General features: G+C 38.5%; 1 protein-coding gene across 3 annotated transcripts in view; it reads right to left on the bottom strand.

The window, feature by feature from the left end:
* Positions 1-18,072, bottom strand: part of LOC142318436 (uncharacterized) — a 124,562-nt gene that overhangs the window by 9,649 nt on the left and 96,841 nt on the right. For all 3 annotated transcript variants that reach the window (XM_075355022.1, XM_075355023.1, XM_075355021.1), the window contains 2 exons: positions 15,541-15,585; positions 6,200-6,335 (listed from right to left, as the gene is read on the bottom strand). In XM_075355022.1, the coding sequence (XP_075211137.1) occupies positions 6,200-6,335; positions 15,541-15,585 (181 nt within the window). The remainder of the gene's footprint in view (positions 1-6,199; positions 6,336-15,540; positions 15,586-18,072) is intronic.

Here is an 18,072-nt window from a genome sequence, read left to right on the forward strand (position 1 = left end):
TTTCCACACCATGCGGATAGTCCAATTGTAGAACATCATCTTAGGTGAGGACCCACAAAAGAGGACCCAAAACTGAACCTTGGGGAACTCTACTGTATATATTGAATATCAATTCTCCTTCTTGTGAATTCACTGTACAAGTCCTTTCTGAAAGGTATTTCGCCACCTGGCTCCTCAAGTATGGGCTGATGTTTTTTGCCTGTAATGCCCTATGAATCTGACTCCACTTTACTGTGCCGAAAGCATTTCTAACATCTAAGGAGACAAGAATCGGAATTCTTCTAGTTCTTCATGTACCACTTTTTACTTCATGTACCAATTTATTACCTTGTTGGCAGCTAATATGGTGGAGCGTTCCCTCCAAAAACCAAATTGATTTAGTCTAATCCCTTCACCTTCTTCAACTTCTCTAATAATTCTGGCGGCCAACATTTTTTCAATCGCCTTTCCCAGATTGTTCAATAGACTAAGTAGTCCGTCATTTCAAAAGGCAACTTCTTTATTAAGCCTTTCAGTATGGCTGCTGGTATGCCATTTATGCCAGGGCTCTTCTTATTACCTAGCTGTCCAATTGCACAAGCCAACTCGCCAGGCGTAAATCGTCTAGGTTCAAACTCTGGCAAAATAACTCCAATTTCTTCTTCACATGGAAAAAGTTCTTTAAACTGAACCTCTGCTTGACGTTTACTGAGTGTTGGTAGACGCCTGCCGAATTTCTTCGTTACTATTTTGTAGGCTTGGCCCCAGGTATCCTTGTCCAAGTCCTCCAACAATCTCATCCAATGATCCCTCTTCGACTTTTTGATTGAACTGTTTAGCACTCTTCTCGTTTGAACATATGAGTGGACTGCCATGTCATATTCCTGACCACCTCTAATTCTAAGACTTTGTTTTTTTCTTCTAGTTTTTTGTAATTCCGAATTATTATTATATCTATATTTTGTTCTATAGCCAGTTCATTTATCAAGTCAAGGGACAACGAGCTCCTGTTTGTGTTTGCTAGAAGTACTTTAAGCATTACTGTTACTAGTGCATGACCAGGCTCCCGTTCTCTGGTCTTGACTGCCACAGTTCAGGCAGTTTTTGGGTTCCCGACAGTCCACTATTTTGTGACCCCTCCCTCCCCAGTTAAAACCGAGATCCATCCTATCAGGGCCCTTACAGTCTTGCCTGCGATTGCCTGAACCCCAGCATCGTAAAAGTTATCTTCTTCTTCCCTAATAAAGGCTCTGCAGTTGACCCAGCCAATACGTATTCTTTGTTCAACTAGTTTGCAGGCAGACCTGTGCGTTGTCACAACTGTAACATTTTGCGTTTCTGCATACCCTAACCTAACAGATGAGATCCTCGTCTGATCTTTATCTTCAACTCTGGCCATAACCGCACCCAATATCTCATCTTCAGACGTGTCATGTTCTATGTCTCTAATGTGAACCACAATGCGTCTGCATGCACGTGTCCTGATATCAGCCTGCAGATCCACCGCCTTGTCACGAAGAATATTAGTGAAGTCTACTACCTTTTGTGCGCCCTGAATCCTCACAAATAGTTCTTCGTTTCTACCTTTTCTTAATGATATGTCGTCCTTCGCCTCATCAATGTCTGCAGCAGAATTCATAGTTCTTAATAATTCTGCATAAGACTTTCCAGCAGCCTTAACCACAACTGTTCGGCTGTCTTCTGCCGGAGGAGTAGCCCTTTTAATTTGACTTTGGCCGGGCCTAGTTTGTGCGTCCCTGCTAACCGTGTGCATAGTCAGTACTTTAACCGGTTCTTGTCTGTCCCTTGCTAAGTAAGAAATTATCTTTTTAGCATAATTGCCTATATTATTATTAGACAATATAAATGACACATTGTTTGATTGTGCCATAATCTCCTTTATGGCTCTTGAAACAACACCCATTGTGAGTCTGATGAAACGCAAAAAATTATATATTTACATTTCCTTACATCGGACGAATTGTCACCAATAATTGTTAATTCATCACGAAGAATTTCGCCAGCTTTATATCTTGGCCTCCGTGTTTCAGTATTTTCTCCTGTATTCATTTTATTTATATAGCTAATACTACATGTGTCACCCACCTCTGAGGGCAACTCTGTAACAGATTTCAGTTTTTCTCAAGTTAGGCCATTTTCTTGGTAACAACTCTAATAATTCGTCCTCTTCTAACTCTTTTGCCAGTATTTGCTCTAAATCACTCTCCACGACCACTATGTCTGTCTGTGTAGCCTGTGTGAATTTTTCAAGAGGGGATGACAGCTCAGTAAGAGCATTTATCCCCTTATAGATCTTTTTCAACTCTTGCTCATGAGTTCTTATATACTTGGCCAAACCTGGCCCCATATGTTGTTTTAAGGAGAGCATAGCTATACCAAGCTGGTAAATAAGACTCCCCAGAGTGAGTGGTGAGACGTCTTCTTTTTCAGAGGACCCCTGCTTCTTCTTACCTTTTGCCTCAGTCTTTTACCTGCCATCTTCTGAGATCTGGTACTTTGTGATGATGTACCCTCTAGTGGAAGAGACCATCTTCTACGCATCATGTATTCCCGAACTCAGTGACCGACCCTAAGTCCAACGGTGTAGGGGCCAAAAAAAAAAAATATATATATATATAAATGATAGATTGATAAACTATGCCTTTTTTTTTTTTGACGCTCTACTCCCCTGGGCCGGTCGGACAGGTTGGTATTACACCTCCCAGGGTAGTGTCTGCTATACTCTAATGAGCCTTCCCGCCTACCGGCTGTATGTCCGGCATGACAGGTAGGCTCGCCAGTCAGATCTTTTGAGTAATTATTTTTGCCCTCTTTTCTGACAATACGCCATACCATGATTTGTCTTGACGTGGTATTGGGTCTTTTCTCTTTTATTTAATTTAATTTTGCAATTATTCCCCTAACCTAATTTCCCATGGCGTCCCGAGTGGATCCTTGAAGCCGGCATACCTCAGCATGCCGACACTCACTACTGGGGCTGTCCGTCCTTCCCTATCACTATCCCTAAAAACCTAGTGTCCTCTCATCCGCATCCTTCTGTGATATAACCCCCCTCGCGAAGTCCGCCACCTTCCTCCAATTATTCTCGTTGACCATCATATATCTAAATACTTCTATGGGGCTTTTCCCATCAATTCCTGAGGTGGCCCTGAGTGTTCTCCATTTACCACACTCAAAAAAGGTGTGTTCGGTACTATCTTCTATCCCAAAATACATGCAGCCCGGTTCCGGTCTTCTTCCAATTCTACACAGGTACTCATTAAAATTTCCGTGACCTGTAAAGAACCGAGTAAGATAGAAGTCGACCTCTCTGAATCTTCTATCCAACCATCTAAATAAATCTGGGATTAGATCCTTTGTTCGTTTGGTGGTCCCCGGCACTCTCCATCTATTTTGCCACCTTGTCCTTAATCTATTTTTTGTTTCTTGTACTTCTATCCCCGGCGTCCTCTCTACCCTACTCAATGCCATTAAGTCTATAGGGGGACCCCAGACAGAACACATAGCGCCTTATATGAGACTGTTCTGTAGGCTGAGACCACCCCCAGCAACAGTCTCCTATGCACCCCAGTAAGTCTGCAAAGATTTCTCTTTATTTCCAAACTGGCACCGCGTACAATATTGATGATACCACTGTAGATGCGATAACTCTCCTCTTCAATGGCCTAGGAGCTCTCTTATTAGACATAATGACATTAAGGCTGTTTGTCATTATCTCTGCTTTATTACATACATTTATGATATGTTGCGTAAAACGACAGCTTTTATCTAGGGTAATGCCCAAATATTTAACTGAATGGGCTTCGCTTCTGCTATTGCCTGTCCATTTAAAGTAATGAGCTGAGATTCTAATTGTCTTTTCCCTGTAAACATTAAGAATCTGCTTTTATCCACAGCTATCTCTAAACCACGTTCTGCTACCCAACTGCTGATTATCCCTAATGTTATATTCGCTTTCTTCTGAACCACATTGACAGTTTTACCTTCTACAGTAATCGCCAAATCATCGGCGTAAGCCAATACCTGCACTCCACATGGATACCTCATTTGTAATATCCCATCAAATATTGGGTCCTTTATTATGGGTCCCATAATAAAGGACCCAATATTGAGCCTTGTGGCACCCCGCCATACAAATCAAATCTTAATATCTCTTCATGTGCTTCCACTTGACACCTTCTGTCTGAGAGGTACTCCCTAATTTGTCTTTGTAGATATAGACTTATATTCTTCTGAGCCACAGCTTCAATAATTGATGACCATCTAATGGTCTCAAATGCATTTTTAATATCTAATGTGATGAATAAGGGAATACGCCTCGTCCTCCAAGTTCCTCTCCTTGTTGCTAGAGCCCAATACATTACTTTTTGTATTGCATGTATTGTGGATCGCCCCTTCCAGAAACCGAACTGATTATTGCTAATACCTACACCCTCTTCCACTTCTCTAATGATGATAAACTAAGCTACAGCAGTCTATCTTATCAAGAGATAACAACAATTTAAATTAATTAAATTAACTCCAGTATCAAAAGTTTATCAATTTGAAGAATAATAAACAATATTATCAACAGTTACAATTATCTATGCCATCCACTAGAGATAAGCTACACCCGAATTGAAAACAACTCAAGATAACCACTACTAACTCACACTAAGCACTGCGACCAGCAGTCAAACTATGAACCATATTGCCAATAGCAATAAGGCCATTCAAATAAAAAATTCAATAAAAAAAAAGTCAGTCCGCAACCAAAAATCACCAAATTATATTAAAACAATCCCGAAAATTTTCCACCGACGATTCCCAATTCGAAAAACAGATATCAAAACCGTTGATCTGAAAAAGACCAGTATAAGACAGAGCGCACAACAATACGTCCGACCGCAACAAAATCTTCCACAAACTCCAAAAAAAAAAAAAATTCATACCTTGGAAAATGAAAACCAACCACACTCCCGAGCACGACCCCCATTGAAACTTGAACTACTCTAATACGTATAGCTAGACCTATTATACAGCCTATTACAAATGTAATAGGCCGTGTCATGACTATCATCAACCAAAAAGCCTTTACAAGCTGTCTTTCCCTGCTTTCCTCTTTCTGTTTATTGCAATGAAACCATTGCTAACAAAGGTTTCCTCCCTCGAGTCAAAATAAAAACAGATTGCTGCATGAGTCACATTAAAATTTTGCAAATCGTACATCGGTTTGCCAACCAATGAAAATTATCCCAACCAATCGTGTTTTAAATAAAATCAAGTTAGATTGACTAAATTGATAAAATCAGTAGCCTGACACGTTAAGTGATAACAATTTTCTTTCTCGGTCTTGTTACATGAAAAGAATAGGTAAATTATGGTTGAGCACTAAAAATATAATCGTAATATTGAATATATATATATATAAAATTAAAACTACATAAAGGATAGCCTCCTTTATGACATACACCAGAAATCAAGATAAGTATCTCGGTCTGATATCAGAAACATTAACATTAGCGTAATTTATTTGCTAATCATTCAAAATTTAAGAAAAATTAATTACAAGTAAATGATGTTAAGTTTTGATAGAAATATTATCTACAATTAAAATCACTGAAAAACAGCGAAAATCTGTAGTATTTTGCAATAAAACGTAAAATAAATAATAATAGATAAGCTAAAAAAATTGATTGCAGTTGAAAGCCGGAAAATTGATTCTAGTTAACCCATACGTTCCATCAAATTCATTAAAACAATCATGATTTATATCCGCAATTTAAAAAAAAAATAAATAAAAAAAAATAATAAACGTTAAAATTTTAATAAATATTAAACTTTGTAGGTGATATTTTATTACAATTAAATCATGTAAAATATAAGAACAAATACTAATTTGTGTACTCAATTAAGAAAGGTTTTAAACCGCGTACAATTTTGGTCTTAAAGAAATATTTTATAGAAAAAAAATTATAAAATAAAAAATAGTTTAAATGTATCCATGTTAAAACTGTAATCCAAAATTACAGTTAATATTAAAAAAAAACATTTCATTATGCTAATATCATTCACTTATTTAAAAAAATAAAAGTCAGAAAAATTATTCTCTCTCTTTCTCTGCGCGCGCGCGTTAGCGTGTGTAAGTGGTGTAATATATACACACACTCGTAACTCGAGCGCGCACGCGCACACACAAACACAGGATGAATCTACTTACTCCAACAAATAATCTACAGATGTAGGAAAAATATAGTTCAAAATGTAATCCGCTAAATATTTCTTCTTTTCCCGTCATCTTATGTGTGTAATTAAAGTTATCCGTTTTATTAGGTGTATTTGATTGTAAGAAGCAACTAAAAAATAAAAAAATAATGAAGATGAGTTAAAATATTAATGTGAATTAGAATTTTTTACAAAATTATTTTAAATTCAATTTTGGCTTCATAAAAATTGAATACTATAATTTGTAATATTTTTAAAAAATAAAAAAAAATTTAATTTATCCCAGCTACAATGTTAGTATTGTATAAAGAGAAAAAAAAATTCATTATAAATTTAACTGTTCAAATCATTTAATATTTTTTTTCATATGGAAGTCAAGTTTAGAAAAAGTAAAGCAAATTGGAAGTAACATTTTAAGATTAAAGAAAACTTAATTAACAGACACAAAATTAATTAATCCTTTGCGATCTTTAGGGTAGTCACACTAGTCACTATAATCCCCTTCTACTCACTTTTTTTCATACGTACATCACCTGTCTCTCAGGTCTTGTCGGACAGTCACAATGCCAACTAAGTTTTGTTTGCGTCGATCTACAGCCAACTTGTCTTACCGGTTCAGCTAGGATACAGTTGTTTTCGGGAACACCTGGTCATAGGTTTAAATTAATTCCCTGTTGTTTTAAATTTCCTATATCATTTTAAGGGGACTACAAATATTTTCTTCTAAGGAGCTTAAAATAAAAAAATACCAAAAGTTATTATTGAAAAAATATTTTATTACAATTAATAAAATTTAAAACTATTGTGATTAATGTGTATTTAATAATAATTTTGTATACTTGGAGCTACAGTTTTATTTTATTTATTATCTTCCGCTGTATGAAACTTCTCAAAACCTAATAAAAAACATGAAATATCTTTATTGTTTATAAAATATAGGCTACTCCCTCAATGAATCATAAGACTTTGCCGATGGTGAGGGGGCGTGTTCTCAGTGATACACAGTAGCTGGACCGAAGGTGCAACCATATCGGAGAGGTATCTGTTGAGAGCCAGACTAAGGAATAATTCTTGTAAGAGGCCATCTCAACCCCGTGGGGAGAAGACACATCCTTGTGACGTTACCGGACGCCACACAATCCCCTCTACCGGAGGTCGTCTTTAGACCCAATAACTGATTGTATATCACAGTCATCAGCCAGGTCTCGGTCTGGAGGCCACCGATGTAAATGCCACGGCAGACATTTGCATCAGTAAATACATATCAAATTTCGCCTTCACGTAGACCTGAAACGGACATCTTCACATCCAACCTAACATGATTCCCTCAAACTAACTAACCGAAAACGCGAACCCATCACCCAGTACAGATTTGACAACACCGTTCGTGACTGTAAATGCTTCAGAAAACGAACGAATTTCAAGTTAAATCAGTGCTACAATCATAAAAATTAAAATTTTTTTACGCAACATAGAAATTCAGACCTATACCCAAATATGTCAACCAGTTTAGGTCACCTAACAAGGGGACGCAACCTCATTCCGGTCCGCGTAGGTGGCGGGGAAACACTCCGCACCCCCATCTGGTCTCATCATGGTGTCTCACGAGGCATTATCAAGTCACGATCAAGACCATACCGGCGGAGGGAAGTCGCGGCCCCGGTCGCACCGGCTACCACACCCAGGCAGCTAGCCACCTCCACCAGCGGAAACCCCAAATCGAATCACAAACAGAACCAATATAACCATGGCACGATGCCAATGTGCATACCTCCAACCAATCCAATGCATAAGCCGAAATTCTAGCCACCCGGAATCCTACCACGACCAAGTACCTCGATCAAACTCCCTCTGCAGACCTATAAATCGCAAGGGCGCGAAGAAAACAGCCACTATAGCCCATTCTTCGCAGATCAACCAGTTGATACCGACATCCAGAAAGTAATCTATTCTCTTAAGTTCCCAAACAGCTCGGGAACGTTCAACCTCGTATTAGGAATAGACGTAGAGGACATGGTCCACTGTATCATCAGTCCCGCAATCCGGGCATTGACTCGAAACCAGCAAACGAAACCTAGCCAAACTCGCCCGAAAGGCACCATGTTCGGAGAGAATCTGTGTAATATATCGGTTGGAGGAGACCCATCTAATCGCACCTAAATTATACACTATAGGAATTATACCAGGAACCTGTGGAGGATTAGCCCACCTGACCTGCAAGACGTAAGGACCCGGTCTTCAATCTCCTGTTTTCGTTCTGACGTCATTAGGTTTATTTACCTTGGAAATGTAGCGTTCCTTACACACATTAGCCAAGTTATGTACTGGTATGACTCCGGCTATAACACAAACTGCCACCTGCGAGACTGTTCTGTAACCGGCTATAACAGCCAGTAAAAGGAGTCGTTGGGCCCGTGGCAAAATGTTCGCGCAATACCTAAAAACCACAGGGTGAGCCCAAACTGGCGCAGCATATAGCATAATAGCTTCGCTGACACCTTTGTAAAGGATACGCTTAGTACAATAATTCAACCTCCAAAGCGGATGTATGACTCTACGGATTCCATAAAAAGTATCAGCAGCCTTTTTAGTATAACACCCAGGTACTTTTGAGTCGTAACGTACCGAATGGGGAGACCAGCCATCCGAACCCGGAATCGCCGCGAAGCACAGCCAATCGGCCCTAAAGCAACATTTTTGTGTTTTTCTCTGGGCTGAAAATCATCTTATGTTGGAGATCCCACAGTCAGATTGGCTCACAAGCACGAGCAGCTCGGAATTCTACCTTGTTAGCGAATCCCCTTCAATCAGTAACAGCGAGTCGTCAGCACAAGCGATGACACGACAACCACATGGCATCCTTAAACGCATCATCGAATCAAATTCTATAATCCAATGATGGGGACTCAGAACACTGCCCTGAGGGCATGCTTTAGTTAAGGTTTTAAGAACCTTCAAGCCGCCATCACCATCACGCAGAGCAACGGTTGATGGTTGAAATAACTTTAGAGCACTTCTAGTTCATTTCGTGTACACTTACGTTTCTGCATGTTAAACAGAGAAGAGGGCTACCATAAGTTGTTAAATGCTCGGGATACGTCCAAAAAAATCCGTAATACATATTTGCATGGACTAGAGGAAGCTATATCCATCACCTATAATACGGCATCCTCAGTGCTCTTGCCCAGTTGGAAACGATATTGGCTGTTGATATTGGCTATTAGCAAATGATCAGTGGCCAATTTTACATTAATACTCAAATATTGGACCTTCTCAAAAACCTTGCCAATCGCGGGTAAGAGCGTTAGTGGACGGCCAGAAGACCTAACAGTAAGATCTTTGTCGCCAACTTTGAACAACAACACCATGCTTCCAACACGCCGGAAAGTGGCCTGCGAAGAGCAATCTATTATGGTAGAGGACTAAGGACAACTTGAAGTGCTCGGATGAGAAGCTGCACAGTTATACAATCATATCTGGGGATCTTGTGCCGTGCTATGCAACAGATCACCTGGCGCACTTCCGCCTCAGTGATCTCAGAAGATTGTATGTCGGTTTCGAAAATCGCGAACACCCGCCAGTAGTAGGAAACCTCACCCACCGTACTTTTATCCGGGAGCAAATCATTCAGAAAAATATTAAGGACACGCTCCTTATCAATTACCACACCCTCGCGGGTTGACAAAGCTGACAGGAGGACATCTTTCCTGCGCGTATATCCAAGGGCTCTATACACAACGCTCCAAGAAACTCCATTCCCTTGCTCTTGAAGGGAGGAGCGCTAGGAGTTACGCTTGGAGGAAATAATGCTATGAAAGTACCTAGCCCTCGCTCTGAGCGATGACACGGCAACCATTATATAATCATGATGATTATATCATGGATATATTGCAGCTCATGATGAACGTTGAAAATATAAGAATGCTAGTAATAGAGATCGTAAAGGAACTATCAGCAATTAAGAAATACTATAAACAGGAATTGCAAACTAGCGAAAGAAGAATAGATTAAACAAAAGTGTTCAGAAGTGGAAAGATAAATAAACATTGGTAAAATAGACGGAGCATACAAGAAAGTTAAGGAATATTTTGGGGTACATAAATTATATCTGCAGTTAGGGCTGCACGCCGATCGGGTTCATCCTCTCGTTACGCAGCCTTTCTGAGTCGGTTCACAGACTGCTTCATTGCTGTCAAATACCAACAACCAGATATATGTTCCAAGACAGTGACTCTAGGAATGGCGGCTTCAGCCGCTGCCACCATCGTAGAAGTGAAATTTTCTACCAGGACATCTAATGTCGGTCAAGGTCACGAGAAAAAATCTCCAGTCTGGACTCCAACAAAGAGGAGAATTTCGGTCAGTCCCCCTCCCTGGCGGACTGGCCTCTGAAAGAGACCAGAGAGGCCAGCTCTTTCGGTAGTTATTAACGGAGTAGTTCAGGATGATTTAAACGGCCATATCAACATCACTCAGTCTTCTGAGTACTGCGAGCTGAAAGCAATAGAAAACTGCAACTGGTTTTTTTTCAAGAAAATGTAGCTTTCTGCATTTTCATATAACAAAGATGGAGGCGTCTTCCTTGGTAAAATATTCCACAGGTAAACTAGTCACACGTTTGGATCTCCGGGTGGGGACTACTAAGGAAGGGATCACCAGAAAATTAAAAAATAACATTCTACGAGTCAGAAAGTGGAATTTTAGAAGTCTAAAAAAGGTTGGTAGATTACAAAAATAATGATGGAAATGGATAGGATAAATGTAGATGTACTAGGAATTAGCAAGGTTCGGTGCGAAGAAGAAAACGACTTTAGGTCAGGGGATTTTAAAATAAGTAACTCAGCCTCAAATACAAAGCAGGCAGGAATAGGTTTTCTATGAATAAAAGGCAAGAAGATAGGGCAGAGAGTAGAGCACTTCAAAATGCATAACGATAGAATCATTGTAACAAGGATAAAATCAGAACCTGAACCGACAACTATTGTTAACGACTATGTGCGTACAAGCGCCCATGATGATGAGGTAGAGTGTGAATACGAGGAAATAGACGAAGCAATTAAACACATAAAAGGGGACGAAAATTTAATAATAGTTGAAGATTGAAATTCAAGCACTGGAAAAGGCACGGAAGGAAATATAGTGGGTGAATACAGGCTGGGCAAAAGGAATAAAGGAGCGGACCGCTTCATTGAACTTTACACGAAGTATAATTTAATAATTGCCCATTACCCAGTTTGCAAATCATAATTGAAGAATATACACATGGAAAAATCTAGGTGATACTTCAAGGTATGAGATAGATTATATCATGTTTAAGCAAAGACTTAAAAATCAACTCGTCGACTGCAAAGCTTACCCTGGAGCAGACATTTCAGAGGGTATAAAGCAGCTCATGGATGAACATAGAAAATATAAGAATGCTAGTAATGGAGATCGTAAAGGAAGTATCGACAATAAGAAATACTATAAACAGGAAGTGCAAACTAGCGAAAGAAGAATAGATTAAAGAAAAGTGTTCAGAAGTGGAAAGATAAATATACATTGGTAAAATAGACGGAGCATACAGGAAAGATAAAAAAAATTTTGGGGTACATAAATTAAAATCTAATAACTTGTTAAACAAAGTGGTACACCGGTTTATAATACAAAGGGAAAAGCCAATAGGTGGGTGGAATATATTGAAGAGTATTACGGAGGAAATGAATTAGAAAATGGTCTTATAGAGGAAGTCGAACATGATGAAAGGGGAGAAACAATACTGAGATGTGAATTTAAGAGAGCATTAAAAGATTTGAATGGCAGAAAGGGTCCTGCAATAAACGGAATATCTCCAGAATTACTTCGCAGTGCAGGTGGGGAAGCAGTAGATAGATTATACAAACTGGTGAGTAATAATTACGAAGAAGGGGAAGTTCTGTCAGACTTCAAAAAGAGTGTAATTGTCATGATATCAAAGAAAGCAGGAGCAGATAAATGTGAAAGATACATAACAATTAGCTTAATCAAAAATCTTAACTATAATCCTGTACAGAATAATTGAGAGGAGAGTGGAAGAAGTGTTGTGAGAAGACCAATCTGATTTCAGGGAAAGTATAGGGATAAGGGAAGAAATTTTAGCGCTCATATTAATAGTACAAGGAAGATTAAAGAAAAGCAAACCAACATTCTTGGCATTTATAAACCTAGAAAAGGCATGCGACATCGCGAACTTGAAAAAATGTTCAGCATTTTAATAAAATTGGGTTCATGTTTAGAGATAGAAGACTAATTGCTAAAATTTACAGGAACCAAACAGTAGCAGTAATAATTGAAGAACATAAGAAAGAAGCCCTAATAAAAAAGGGAGTCCGACAAGGATATTTCCTGTTCCCATTACTTTTTAATCTTCTCATAGAACTAGCAGTTAATGATGTTAAAGAACAACTTAGATTCGGAGTAAAAGTACAAGAGGAAAAGAAAAACAAGCTACGATTTGCCGATGATATAGTAATTCTAGCTGTGAGTAAAAACGATTTAAAAGAAACAATGAACGGCATGGATGAATTCCTAGACATGAACTACCGAATGAAACAAAACGAAAGTAATGAAATGTAGTAGAAATAACGAAGATGGACCAGTGAATGTAAAAATAGGAAGAGAAAAGTTTATGGAGGTAGAAGAATTTTGATATTTGGGAAGTAAAATTACTAAAGATGAATGAAGCAGGAGCGATATAAAATGCGGAATACCACAGGTGAAACGAGCCTTCAGTCAGAAATATAATTTATTTACATCAACAATTAATTTAAAGATCAGAAAAAGATTTTTCAAAGTATATGTTTAGATTGTGTCTATATGGAAATGAAACTTGGACGATCGGAGTATGTGAGAAGAAAATATTAGAAGCTTTTGAAATATGGCGCAACAGAAGAATGTTAAAAATAAGATAGGTGGATAAAATAACAAATGAAGAGGTGTTGATGAAGAAAGAAACATTTGGAAAAATATTGATAAAAGAAGAGACAGACTTATAGGCCACATATTAAAGCATCCTGGAATAGTAGCTTTAATATTGGAGGGACAGGCAGAAGGAAAAAATCGTGCAAGCAGACAACGTTTGGAATATGTAAAACAAATTTTTAGGAATGTAGGATGTAGGATGTATCGGTTACTGAAATAATACGACTAGCACTAGATAGTGGATCTCGGACAACTGCATCAAACCACTCAAATGACTGAAGACAAAAAAAAATATAGGCCTACCTATTAAAACTTCATCGAACTTAAAACATTGTAATTACTGTATATTTAACAAAATATGTACAAATTTGGAGCTATTTTTTGTTACTTTACATAAGAAAGTACTTTTCCTTTCATTTATAATTTTGTATTGTATGAAATTCTCAAAACAATCATATTTAATGATTAGTCTTTGTTGGATATATCAAACCAAAATTAAAGAACAATACACAACATTTGCAAATAAGAAAACCTTTATACAATCATCGAAAAACATGAAACAAAATGAAGCATGAAACATAACCAGATTCATTAACTTCTAAGGTGAGAAGTCAACTAATCCTTTTCAAAAATACCAAGGAAACATTATAATTAAGAAATTCGTTTTGCCACCTTTCATAATTAATTTTTGTGTAACCATGTCAATGGAATTTTCTTAACGAATCTTTCTTTTTCTTATTCTTGTATAGTCCCCGGGAATTACCGTTTAGGTATTATTTCAGAGGATGATATACTTGAGTGTAAATGAAGTGTAGTCTTGCACAGTCTCAGTTCGATCATATCTGAGATGTGTGGTTAACTGAAACCCAACCGCTAAAGAACACCGTTATCCACCATTTAGTATTCAAACCCGTATAAAAGTAACTGCTATTACTAGGACTTGAACGCTGGAACTCTCGACTTCCAAATAAGCCGATTTGGGAAGACGCGTTCACCACTAGACCAACAAGATAGGTTTTCCTAACGAATCTGGTTAATCACTGAAATATAGAAATACTGGAATGGGAACTGCCTATGTCCAACTGCAGCGGAAAACGATCGTGAGACAGATAGATTTAGAGGTGTAGTAGTCATTGTCACACAGTGCAGTGCATGCGCATTGTACCTAGTCCCTTCAGAAAGTAATTCCTTAAAAACTTAATTGTAGTTAATATTAAGTGATAAAATCTCATAATTCTATTTAATTAATAGAAAAATTTCAATGCTTATGAATATTAAATAAATTTTGAGTTAATCATTTTATCATATAAATCTTTTTATAAAAACTTTCTACAATAACTTGAATTATGAAAGATAACTTGCGATTTGTGATGAGAGAGACGTAAAAAAAACTTTTTGAGCGGACTGTAGACAAAGAGAGGTATACCTCTAAATCAGCTATCTTTGTTGGCATGGATTTCTAACGCAAGTGCACATTCCAGTATTTCTATATTTCAGTGTGGTTAATGAAATAGACACGGTTTTTTTCATATCTGGAATAATTTTTTTTTTATTACATGGTTTTTCTCGTAGCAAAGTTTGAATAATGTCTCTAATGAAGTATCTATACCTTCATAGGTAAATATACTATCTTACTCTTTTTGAAAAATTCAAAATATTAAAATGCGAGTTCAACTCTTCAGTTTTAATTCATCGAATACCATTACTTCGTAAATCTTTATTTTCGTACAAGAGTAAAATATAGGTTTACTACTTTTTCTAAGTATAGCACCAATGATCGTTTTTTTAATAATCTGAGTCACAGATATTAATGCAATAAATACTAGGGTAAAATTTAAAAAAACGAGGGTTTCAATTTGAAAGTTCAAATAGTTTTTGCAAGCAGCAATAAAAGTAATTTGTTATAATGTGTATTTGTAGATAGCAAGAAAGGGATTTGAAGTATCTGCAACATCTGTAAATTAAATACTTAAAGTCAATAAAAGAAGTAAAAATTCGAACACAAGCTGTCTATCGTGGCAACACCTAACATCCCTTCCTAAATCAATTTTATTATTCATTACATTTGTTGGCATAAAAAATAGTTCATATTTAGAATCAGGGAAAATTCATTCACCGATCATCACTTTGTTTCATCAGTTTTTTACTCCTTACAAAGTTTAGGGAAATTGTTTGATATAAATCAGTCGAAAACACGTACTCTTTTTCGAGAGTCTTTCACCTAGCGTATAACGGTACAAACAAATCTTTATTTTGTTCAAGCCATTTCGTGTTTCTCTTAGCCAATGAAAACAATAAAAATAATCATGTAACTGTGAACAAAATATTAATGGATATAATCTACAAAATTATGCTATAAGAACATCAAACTCAGTTAGCGAGTAAATTAATACTTACCTCATATCATTCTTTTCAACAGTATTCTCTAGATTGTATTCATCTCTGAAACACACACAAAAAAATGATGAGTAAATATTTATCTAATTTTACTATTCGACTTACCGATATCGAATACTGACATATACTGAATCGATACTGACACAACTTTCTAACGTACTCTTTGTTTTACCTAATAGCAATTTAAAGCGAAAATTGAGAAAATGAAGACGACTTGTTAAAAGCAAGAACCAATAGATTTATTTAATACTAAAAAAAATACAAGTAAAGATAAAAACTATAGGACAGACTAAAAGGAAATTACTCTATTCTAAGAGAAAATCTTAAATAAGACAGTAGAATGAAATCTATCCAATTAGTAATTTATATTTAACTAGCAATATTCTAAGAAATTCATGATCTGATAAAGTTCTTTATCGATTATTATAATGAGAAGGAGAGGTAATTAAGATATATTCTATAAATGTAAACGTTAGCTAGGAAATGATAACAAAATTATTTAAACCCACAAAAAAACATTCTTTATCTTTCACTTCTCGACCTCTGGTGCCGTGCTGTATAACTTGTGTTTACTGCTACCGATAGCGATTTGCTTCTATAAGTGCAGTGGTTCTGCGTTCACGTCGTCGGGGCTGACAGCGATCAGTGTTGGTCGGTAAACTTGCGTTGTTATGGAGTTTAGGTTACACACCTGCGTAGTGTGTTGCAGGAGTCCCACTGTCGGCTAAGTAAGGACGTTTCCTTTGTGTTGCATCATGTCGCCGTTCTTATGTTCGTGAGGCCAATAATATTTTCGATCCTCCGGCTTTTTCGGGATCAGATCTAGAAGCTTTTGACGTTACGAGCGGTTCTACGTGAGAATAGGTGGCCTTGCTCTGGATAGTTCACTGCTAGACGCTCACCTTACCTTGTGTTAGGTGATATGTACGTTAGACTGTTATTATATTTCCTGGCAGTATAGTCGTTGTTTTTGTTTTTCAGACGCTATGGCGCAGTCCGGGGGAGATTGCTTAGAGGACCTTGTATTGTTTTCATACCCAAGGACCTGGTTGCTGGCGACCCCTTCCAGCTGAGAAGGTTACTCGGTAGGTCTCCGCTAAGACCACGGTCCTCCGATAAGGAGGTCTCAGAGTTCTCCATGAAGGCAGTACTGCGCCCAAGTGTACCAGCGGACTGCACTAAAAATCCTGCCGAAGTCACCGCTACGAGCTGTGCGGAAATATCGCACAGCTCGTAGCGGATCATTCCATGTTCTTGGAAGTTGTTAGTGAGTGGCAGGCGAAGCAGCTGCTGGAGGCCAACGTTCGGTAGAAAAATCGGGTTAAAGGCTCAATTGCTGGCCGAGGGGAGGCCGCAGATATTGGTATATGATATGTCAAGAGCCATAATAGTAGAGGAGCCCGAAATCCTCAGAATTCCTTAGAAGCCCGAATTCCTTAGAGAAAACAAAGTGGTTTGGAAGCTGGGGAAGAAGAAAGCCTTAAAGAGTCATTGAGTTTTAGAGACCTAGCCGAAGATTCAGCAGGGCTTGGTGGCCGGTGGACGCCATTGGCCCGGTGTTCGGATGGACCTCATGTAGGTTTTTTGACCATATAGAAGTCGCCCGATGCTTCAAATATCAAGGATTTGGTCACACCCCTCCCATCAGCAAAGCACAGTTGGAGATGTGTGGACACTGTGCTCTTCCGGGACACAGAGTAGCCAATTACCCAGCCAAGTCTACGCCTGCCAAGTGCGCTGTCTATACTTTGGTGAAAGGCAGCGTTGCTGAACATCATGTCGGGGGTAGGAAGTGTAGAGCGTATGAGATTACAGGGGCGAGAGCTGTAAAGAATACAGCTTATGGCGACGCCTGAATTAGAGGAAGCCTTTGAGGACGGATCGTTGTTGGATCAGATTCGTTGGGTGTCATCTGGATGCCCCATTCGTCTGGTAAGCAACTCACCATCGGGCGAATCACGAGGTCTACACGCATGGAGCACAGGGAAGAGGTAGAAATGTTAGGTGAACAATTAGGCCGGGCCATCAAGACTGGGTGCGGTAGGGTCCTACGGCGGCCTCGGCCAATGGACAGACCCTTAAGTAGCGGTCAGTCCGGTGATCGGGGAGTGCCTTGAGCCGTCATGACCGCTGCTTCCGATTCAGCCATCTGTTTAACGGAGGCGGGAAAAGTGGTGGTCCTCTGAACTTAGCGTTCTGCGCGTAAGAGTTAGTTCGGCTAGGAGAAGATACCAGCGTCGCCCCCTAACGGTGATTATCGTTGATGACGTGTGAGCTCAGGGTCTGCGAATCGAACGGTGCACCCTTAATGAATTTGATCATGCCATCAAGGAAGCCAGACGCAAGTTATGGCAAGACTCCATTTGCGAGATGCAACGAAACCCCTGGCAGCTCGCAAAATCATGTTATCGGCCAAAGCCATTGCACGTGCTGTCCAGTGTTCGTTGCGGATTTAATAGTCGTGAACACACGTTAAACTTTTGTGGCGACTTACCAGGCGTTTCTGAAAACTCTGTTTCCAGATGCTCCGGA

Source organism: Lycorma delicatula, chromosome 1 (genome assembly GCF_047948215.1).
Source record: "Lycorma delicatula isolate Av1 chromosome 1, ASM4794821v1, whole genome shotgun sequence".
NCBI lineage: Eukaryota > Metazoa > Arthropoda > Insecta > Hemiptera > Fulgoridae > Lycorma > Lycorma delicatula.